At 59.3% G+C, this 8,719-nt stretch overlaps 2 protein-coding genes across 2 annotated transcripts; one reads left to right on the top strand and one right to left on the bottom strand.

Moving 5' to 3' along the window:
- The first annotated feature begins 966 nt into the window (after positions 1–966).
- On the top strand, positions 967–5,296 carry LOC135286345 (proteasome subunit beta type-6-like). Its single transcript, XM_064399476.1, has 6 exons — positions 967–1,100; positions 1,441–1,508; positions 3,576–3,707; positions 3,792–3,921; positions 4,555–4,699; positions 4,968–5,296. Exons 1-6 carry the CDS (start codon positions 1,011–1,013, stop codon positions 5,102–5,104), a joined length of 702 nt encoding a protein of 233 aa, XP_064255546.1. The 5' UTR covers positions 967–1,010; the 3' UTR covers positions 5,105–5,296.
- A 401-nt stretch (positions 5,297–5,697) lies between these two features.
- LOC135286344 (mitochondrial 2-oxoglutarate/malate carrier protein) lies at positions 5,698–8,719 on the bottom strand. Its single transcript, XM_064399475.1, has 8 exons — positions 8,523–8,719; positions 7,840–7,992; positions 7,500–7,706; positions 7,312–7,402; positions 6,802–6,892; positions 6,599–6,698; positions 6,438–6,489; positions 5,698–6,002 (listed from the first exon to the last, which is right to left on the bottom strand). The coding sequence occupies exons 1-8, from the start codon at positions 8,597–8,599 to the stop codon at positions 5,847–5,849; spliced, it is 927 nt and encodes a 308-aa protein (XP_064255545.1). The 5' UTR covers positions 8,600–8,719; the 3' UTR covers positions 5,698–5,846.

Genomic DNA, 8,719 nt, shown 5'->3' with positions numbered 1-8,719 from the left:
CGGCTTGGGGCTGTTATAAATGAGAAGCTTGACTAGGCCAAGCAGCAATCAATTTATTAATTAATTTGGTAAAGTGTGAGCAACTCAGCGCTGGGTACAGCGGGGGAAATTTTCCCTCCAACTGCACGCCGATAGTTGGGGCTTACAGATATTTATAGGGGTACTCATAAGCTTTCTCAGCAGTGTCTATTCCCAATTTTTACGTCACAGTTCTATACACTATTGTGATTTAATTTTTCTCAGGGTGTATCTCAGACAGGAGAATCCCCAGATGGTGAGGGGGTCCAGCTTCTGAAAGAGGAAAGAAGTCTCCCAGCTGGTGAGGTCCAGATTCCAGATGGGTCCTCCTTTTAATTGCAAATCTCATAAGAGTGATGTCCAGCTTCCCTTGGTGGAAACCATCAATCCTTTATATTCATCTTCCTTTCTCAAGCTGCTTTTCAATATTTCATTAAGGCGTCGAGATAAGCATCTCTCCTTTTTATATATTCTAAAGCTATAGTTTCAAAGATCCTTACTGCAAGCAATATTCTAAAATTATACTTCAAAAGGTTATTATTGCAAAACTCTTTAAGGCTTAGCTAGAAGCAGAAAGTTCCTGTCAAACAGCAACATCCTTAAAGCTTTAAGTCGAATGCTCCTAAACCAACTTAAGACTTATAAAGGTTAACTGTAAACAAAGGATAGGTTCCAAGGCCTTTTTCCATGCTTTATTTCCTCAGTTATTTATTAGAATTGTCTTTATAGCTGTCCCACGGTCAGTTTCCACACATATCACAATCACAGATACACACGTTGCCTGTATGCACCTGACACGAAACACAGCTTTGTGTTTCACAGGGCGGGCGTGGGGGGCAAACGGCAGAGTTTTACTCCCGAGGAAAAGCGGCGGAGTTTTATTCCGCGGAGCAAAGAGCACGCGGCCGCCATCTTCCCTCCCCGCCGCGCTGCCGTAAAGCACCGCCCCAACCGCGCCGCGCGCGCCGCGCCGCCGTAAAGCGCGGCGGAAGATGGCGGCCGTGACGGTGTGGGAGCCGCGGGCCGCGCCGGGCCCCGCCGGGCCGCACCGGGAATGGACGGCGGAGCCCGTCAGCACCGGCGTGAGTGGGGCGGGAGGAGCCGCCCAGAGGGCTGCGGGCTTGTGCTGAGCCTGTCCTGGACCCGGAGGAGCCGGCGCGGCGGGGAGAGGGCGGGCTGTGGGGCAGAGGGTCTCCGGGGCGCCGCTGAGGGTGGAGCTGGGGCTGAGGGGAGCGGAGCTCCCTGGAGAGTGCGGGAAGGGAAATATGGGCCGGAGGGACCCCCCTGGAGAGGGGTGCCTGCGGGGAGGGGGAGAGCGGCTGTGCGGCCGGGAGTTCTTTGGAAAGGCGTGGGGCCGGGTGTGCTGTGGGAGGGGGTTTCTGCGGGGCAGCGAGTCTCAGCTCAGCCCTTCCCTCCCCCCAGACCACCATCATGGCCGTGGAGTTCGACGGAGGCGTCGTCATAGGGGCTGACTCCCGAACCACCACCGGGTGAGCGCCGTGAGGTCATCGGTGACGTCACGGGGGTCTGGGACCGCGTCATGGGATTGTCACTCTTGTCGGGGTGTCACTGTGGTGCCACTGGGAGGCCACCCCCAGAAGCTGTGGGCAGGGTCCCAGGTGTCAGTGGCACACCTTGCCTTGTCCCACAGGCATTTTCCATCACCAAAACCATCCAAAAATCCTTTATTTGTGTGGAGTAATTCCCATTGTGAAGGGCATTTTCCATCACCAAAACCATCCAAGAATCCTCTGTTTATGTGGAATAATTCCTGCTGTCTCAGGCATTTTTCCATCACCAAAACCATCCAAAAACCCTTTATTTATGTGGAATAATTCCTGCTACCTCAGGCATTTTTCCATCACCAAAACCATCCAAGAATCCTGTATATATGTGGAATAATTCCCACAAAAATCTTCTCAGGTTAAAGTTTGTCCTCTTGGTCCCAATCTTTGGATTTCTCTCCACAGATCCCAAATTTTATTGGCCAAATCCTTTTCCCTCTTTTAGGGGGAGTTTTCAGTCCTACAGAACCCAGCCTGTTGATAAAAATTGGATTTAAATCCCGTGTTAAAACCACCCAATCCAAAGGGCTTCCTGCATCCTTCTAAGTCATTAAAGCCTTGATTCATCAGTAAAATATGGGACACTTCCCACACTATTTTTATTATAATCTCAGCTCCATTCTGTGTAACAATTCTTCCCGGATCTTTGAACAAAACCTGAATTCTTTCAGCTGATTCCATCCCGGTAATCCTGTAAATCATTTCCCAGCATTCCCCAGGGGTTATCCCCGGCTTCCAGGGATTTCCTCTCATTCCTTTTTGCTCCTACCACACAAAATCCCACATTTCTAAATCCCCGTGCCTGCAAAACCTGGTGCTTTCAGCCCAGAGAAATTCTGGCATCTTTTTGGTACCCACAGCTGCTTTGCAGGGCATCCCCAGCACCTCCAGCTGCTGCGGCATTGTCACCTCAGGGTTTGTTACACCTCTGGCAATGTCACCTCGGGGGGTTTGTTACACCTGTGGCAGTGTCACCTCGGGGTTTGTTACACCTGTGGCAGTGCCACCTCAGGGGTTTCTTACTCCTGTTGCAGTGTCACCGCCTGTTGCAGTGTCACCTCATGAGTTTGTCACAGTAGCCCCACGCTGCTGGCGCACCCCGGTGCCACCTCCAGCTGGTTGCTCCTGTTGCAGTGTCACCCTGGGGTTTGTTACTCCTGTTGCAGTGTCATCCTGGGCTTTGTTACTCCTGTTGCAGTGTCACCTGGGGTTTGTTACTCCTGTTGCACTGTCAGCACCTCTTGCAGTGTCACCTCAGGGGTTTGTTACACCTGTTGCAGTGTCACCGCCTGTTGCAGTGTCACCTCAGGAGTTTGTCACAGTAGCCCCACGCTGCTGCTATACCCTGGTGCCACCTCCAGCTGGTTACTCCTGTTGCAGTGTCACCTCAGGGGTTTGTTACACCTGTTGCAGTGTCACCCTGGGGTTTGTCACAGTAGCCCCACGCTGCTGGGGTACCCTGGTGCCACCTCCAGCTGGTTGCTCCTGTTGCAATGTCACCCTGGGGTTTGTTACTCCTGTTGCAGTGTCACCCTGGGGTTTGTTACTCCTGTTGCAGCGTCACCGCCTGTTGCAGCGTCACCTCGGGGGTTTGTTACACCTGTTGCAGTGTCACCCTGGGGTTTGTCACAGTAGCCCCACGCTGCTGGGGTACCCTGGTGCCACCTCCAGCTGGTTGCTCCTGTTGCAATGTCACCCTGGGGTTTGTTACTCCCGTTGCAGTGTCACTGCCTGTTGCAGTGTCACCTCGGGGGTTTGTTACACCTGTTGCAGTGTCACCCTGGGGTTTGTCACAGTAGCCCCACGCTGCTGGCGCACCCTGGTGCCACCTCCAGCTGGTTGCTCCTGTTGCAATGTCACCCTGGGGTTTGTTACTCCTGTTGCAGTGTCACCGCCTGTTGCAGCGTCACCTCGGGGGTTTGTCACAGTAGCCCCACGCTGCTGCTATACCCTGGTGCCACCCCACGGTGACACAGCCTCCGTGTCCCTCAGGGCCTACATCGCCAACCGTGTGACAGACAAACTGACGCCTGTCCACGACCGCATCTTCTGCTGCCGCTCGGGCTCGGCGGCCGACACGCAGGCGGTGGCCGACGCCGTGGCCTACCAGCTGGCCTTCCACAGGTACTTGCCGTGGGCGTGGGGCAGGGCAGGGCTGGCGGGGCTGTGGCAGTGAGCCCCAGCCCCACGCCCGGCCCTGCCCCGCAGTGTGGAGCTGGAGGAGCCGCCGCGGGTGCGCACAGCCGCGCGCCTCTTCCAGCAGAGCTGCTACCGCTACCGCGAGGAGCTCAGCGCCGGCATCATCGTGGCCGGCTGGGACCCGCGCCGGGGGGGACAGGTGGGCTCCCTCCGCTTGTCTTCTGCCCCAGCACGTCCCTGTAGTGCCCTGGAGTATTCCCTTCTGCCCTGCAGCATTCCCCTTTCTGCCCCCTGGAGTGTTCATTCCCCTTTCTGCCTGGAGTGTCATCTTTCTGCCCCCTGGAGTGTCCTTTTTCTCCACCCTGGAGTGTCCCCCTTTCTACCCTGCAGCATTCCCCTTTCTGCCCTGGTGTGTCCTTTTTCTGCCCCAAAATATTCCCCTTTCTGCTCTAGAGTGTCCTTTTTCTGCCCTGCAGCCATTCCCCTTTCTGCCCTGGCGTGTTCGTTCCCCTTTCTGCCCTGGAGTGTCATCTTTCTGCCTCCTGGAGTGTCCTTTTTCTCCACCCTGGAGTGTGCCCCTTTCTTTTCCTTACAGCCCCCCCCCCCCTTTCTGCCCCATAACCCCATCTTTTCTCTACAGTCCCCCCTTTCTGCCCCATAACCCTGTTTTCCCTACAGCCCCCCCCTTTCTGCCCCATAACCCCATCTTTTCCCTACAGTCCCCCCTTTCTGCCCCATAACCCCATCTTTTCCCTACAGCCCCCCCCCCTTTCTGCCCCACAGCCCCTTCCTTTGCCCCACAGCACCCTACAGCCCCCCCTCTGCCCCCCAGGTGTACGTGGTGCCCATGGGGGGGCTCCTCCTGCGCCAGCCCTTCGCTGTGGGGGGCTCAGGCAGCTCCTACATCTACGGATTCCTGGATGCCACCTTCCAGCCTGGGATGAGCCGCTCCCAGTGCCAGGAATTCGTCGCCCGTGGTGGGTTTGGGGCATATTGGAGAATTTGGGAGGGGGGGAAGGGTCCTGAGAGGGGGCTTGGGAGATAATTTGGGGGGCACAGAGGAGTTTGGCTGGCATTGAGGGGTTTGGGCCTGTCCTGGGAGGGGATTTGGTGAACACAGAGGGGGTTTGGGGGGACCCTGGAAGGGGATTCTGGGGTGCAGAGGAGTTTGGGCGGCACTGAGGGGTTCTGGAGTGGTTTGGGGGCTCACGAGTGGTTTGGGGTTCCTGACGTGTGCTCCCCCAGCTCTGGCCCTGGCGATGGTGCGGGACGGCTCCAGCGGGGGTGTCATCAGGCTGGCAGCCATCACGGAGGAGGGGGTGGAACGGACAGTCCTGGCTGGCTCTGACCTGCCCTGGGGTGATGGTGGCCCCCCTGTCTGAGGGAGAGCCCCCCCAGGACTCCCCCACTTTGGCGGGGGAGACAATGAACAGCTCTGCTGGATGTCCCTGGGCTCTGCCTTTTGGAGTCCCCTGCTGTCACCCTGTCCCCGAGGGGGCAAGGCCACAGCCACGGGGGTGACAGTGACAGAGCCAGCCCCCGGTGTGACAGACATAAAGCACCTCCCCAACGTCTGTGGGTTTTGCTTTAATTACATGATCACGATCCATGATTCGTTAACGAAGCGCAGGGTGGAGGGTGCTGGGGGAAGGGAGTTGGGCGGGGGGAATTTTGGGGGGCTCCTGCCCCACACTGTGACCTTGATATCAGCTGGTAACAAAACCCCCAGAGGGGTGGGAAGGGAGCACAGGGGGAGGGCACCCTACAGTCTCCACAGGGACAAGGCATCACCTGGTGTCCCCGTGGGAGGGATCCAGCACCCCTGCATCAGGTCCAGGGCCCCTTCACAGGGCCCCAGGGATCCCTGCAGCCCCGAGGAGTGGGTCATGCAGCCCTACAGGGCCCAAGACCCGTCCATAGGACCCCAGGACCACTTCATAGCCTTGATGGGGGTAGTCAGGCACTCCTACAGAGCCAGCCCCTGGTGGTGTTGGGGGGGTCAGGCACCCCCACAGCACCTGAGGGAGCAGTCAGACACCCCCAAAGCCCCTTCAGTGGGGGTCCAAGGGGCCCTGCAGAGCCCACGGGATGGGGTCAGATCCCCCCGACCCCCCCCTGGGGGTGTCAGGCACTGAGGAAGAGCCGCTGGTACCACTTGTTCATCTGCTCGAGGAAGATGAAGGTGAGCACGGTGTGGGGGCCCAGGCGGGCGTAGTAGGGGGTGAAGCCCTTCCAGAGGCTGAAGAAGCCCTCGTAGCGCACCACCTTGAGCAGCACGTCCTGCAGGAGGGGCAGCAGGGCGTCAGGGGGCCCCCCAAATAATGAGAAACCTCCCAAAAACCCAGGGATGCCCTTCCATGGGATAGAAATCTGCCTTGAAGTAACAGGGGCACTGAAAACGATGGGGAATCCTCCCAAAACGATGAGAAACCTTCCAAAAATGATGGAGAATCCTCCCAAAATTATAAGAAACCTTCCAAAAATGACAGGGATCCCCTCCCCAAAATAATGGGGAAGCCTCCCAAAATACCAAGGGAGCTCCCCAAAATTATGGGCAACTCCTCAAAATTATCTGAATTTCTCCCCCCACCTCCATAGCCAGGCAACACCCCCAAAATGGCATGAAACCCCCCCTGCCAGTCACAAGGGAAGTCCCAGAATGCCAGAGGAGCCCCCCCAAATTGCAGGGGTCTCCTCCCAGAGCCCCTCGCTCACCAGCCCGTTGCGGTACTCGGGTTTCCCATCTATTGTCCTCATGTTCTGGATCCTGCCGGGGAGAACTCGGGGGTTAAACAGGAGGTTTTGTGGGGTGACCACGTGTCCCACCTGAAGGGGAGCAGGGGGTTCCCCCCCCCCCCCAAAAAAAAGGAACTCACCGGGTCTTGACGATGTCGACAGGCATGGAGGCGGCCGTGGTCACCAGCCCGCTGATCATGCTGGCGCAGAAGTGGCACAGGATGTCGTCACGGAAATGCCCTGGGGGCACCCCAAAACATCAAAGGGGAACCAGGGGAGAGGGTGCGCGGGGATTTAGGGTTCCCCCGCGGGATTTAGGGTTCCCCACCCGCCCTGAACTCACCGGAGTCGAGCAGGAATTGTTTGGATTGGGAATAGGAGGCGAGCTGGGCAGCGTTGACCACCACGGCACGGGCCATGGTGGGGATGCAGCCCTGGGGGGAAACGGGGTGGGTGGGTGGGTGCTGTGTGCCCCCAGACCCTGGCACAGCCCCCCTGCATCCACACTGCCCCCTCGGACCCTGCTCTGCCCCCAAACACAGTGGGGACACGGCGCTGGGGTGGGAGGTGACACTTTGGGGACACAGCACTGGGGTGGGAGATGGCATTTTGGGGGGCACAGCACTGGAGTGGAAGATGGCATTTCAGGGGACACACTACTAGGGTGGGAGATGGCACTTTGGGGACACAGCACTGGGGTGGGAGATGGCATTTTGGGGGGCACAGCACTGGGGTGGGAGATGGCATTTAGGGGGGCACAGCTCCCCCCCAGAGCACAAGCACACCCCAGCCCCCCTGGGGGGGCAGCAGGGGGGTCACGGGAGCATCCTGGGGTCCCAGAGCCCCCACGTACCCTCCAGAGCGTGAGCACCCCCTCCTCCCTGGCCATCCTCACGAGGGCATCGAACACGTTGTGATACCCGCGGCGCTCGCCGGGGGGTAGCCTGGGATTCGGGGCAAAAAAAGGGCATTTTGGTCAAAACAAGCAGGCTGGGGAGGCGGATGGGGGCACAGGTGTGTTCTGGAGGGCTGGGGGCTCACCTGCCATCAGCTGTCATGCGGATGAGGGCCACCTCAGCCGGGGTCCCCACGAAGGCCCCCGCAGCCCCTGCTGTCATGCCCATGGCTGCCTTGGCCAGGAAGGGCGGGGGGGTCCCGTCAGCCCCCCCAAAACGCTCCAGGAGCACGCTGTAGATGCCCAGGCGGGTGGTGGTGTAGGTGGCCTGGCGCAGGAGCCCCGCTGACAGCCTGGAGGGACACAACGGGGACGGGAGCAATCCCAAAAATGGGGGGCAGGAAAGAGCTCAAGCCTGGCAGCTTTTGGGGTACAGGGGGGGCAGCAGGGGCAGGCAGGTTTTCGGGGTTCAGGGGGGTCCCGTACCCCGTGTAGATGCCCCTGAGCCCCTCGTGGCGCAGGATGGAGCCCAGGGCGTGCAGCGACGTCCGGTACTCGCGGCCCTTGGCGCCGGCCCCGCTCAGCTGCATGCGGTTCTTCACCAGGTCCAGGGGCTGCACGAACACTGTAGCCCCCATCCTGAAAGGAAACGGGGTCGGGGGGGCGATCCCCCAAAATTACAGCCCACCCCCCCCCAAAAATCCACCCAGCCTCGGAAGGAGCTTCGGGGATTTATGGGGAGGGGGCACAGGGGAGCGGGATGGGGTTTTGGGAGGAGGATTTTGAGTTGATTTTGGAGTTGGACTGGTTATGATGGGAGGGTTGGGGGGGTCTTTGAGGGGGCACTTAAAGGGATTTATGGGGAGGGGGCACAGGGAGGACTGGATGGGGTTTTGGGAGGAGGATTTTGAGTTGATTTTGGAGGAGGATTGGTTGTGATGGGAGGGTTGGGGGGTCTGAAGGGGCTTTGGGGGGCACTGGAAGGGTTTTGGGGGAGGCTGTGGGGGGTAGCGATGGGGACCGAGGGAAGTTAAGGGTTTTGGGCGGGTCTGAGGTTAGGACGGGCACCGGGGGCGGTTTAGAAGGGTGCGGGAGGGGCATTCTCGGTTCGGGATCGCGGTATCCCGGTTTTGGCGGAGGAGCGGGAGACGGTGGGGGGGGGCTCTCACCCTGCCAAGCCGCCGAAGAGAAACTTGACGGATTTCGGGGAGGTCTTGGGCCTCTCGGCCGCCGGTACCGCCGCCATCACGGCCGGGCCCGGGTCCCGGGGTCGCGGGGGGGGGGGGCGCGGGCTCCGGTACCGGCGGCGCCCCAAGGTGACTCGGGGGGGGCGCGGCGCCAGTGCGCCTGCGCGGGGCGCCTGCGC

The sequence above is a fragment of the Passer domesticus genome, chromosome 26 (assembly GCF_036417665.1).
Source record: "Passer domesticus isolate bPasDom1 chromosome 26, bPasDom1.hap1, whole genome shotgun sequence".
NCBI lineage: Eukaryota > Metazoa > Chordata > Aves > Passeriformes > Passeridae > Passer > Passer domesticus.
This window is presented reverse-complemented; position numbering and strand designations above follow the sequence as displayed.

Bases quoted from the DNA above. Each gene is read 5' to 3' on its own strand.
- LOC135286345 (XM_064399476.1), top strand. From the start codon at position 1,011: ATGGCGGCCGTGACGGTGTGGGAGCCGCGGGCCGCGCCGGGCCCCGCC. The intron at 1,509-3,575 runs GTGAGCGCCGTG...CGTGTCCCTCAG, and splicing joins GACTCCCGAACCACCACCGG to GGCCTACATCGCCAACCGTG. The intron at 3,708-3,791 runs GTACTTGCCGTG...CCTGCCCCGCAG, and splicing joins TACCAGCTGGCCTTCCACAG to TGTGGAGCTGGAGGAGCCGC.
- LOC135286344 (XM_064399475.1), bottom strand. From the start codon at position 8,599: ATGGCGGCGGTACCGGCGGCCGAGAGGCCCAAGACCTCCCCGAAATCC. The intron at 7,403-7,499 runs GTGAGCCCCCAG...CCCGAATCCCAG, and splicing joins CGCATGACAGCTGATGGCAG to GCTACCCCCCGGCGAGCGCC. The intron at 6,003-6,437 runs GTGAGCGAGGGG...CCCCTCCTGCAG, and splicing joins CCGAGTACCGCAACGGGCTG to GACGTGCTGCTCAAGGTGGT.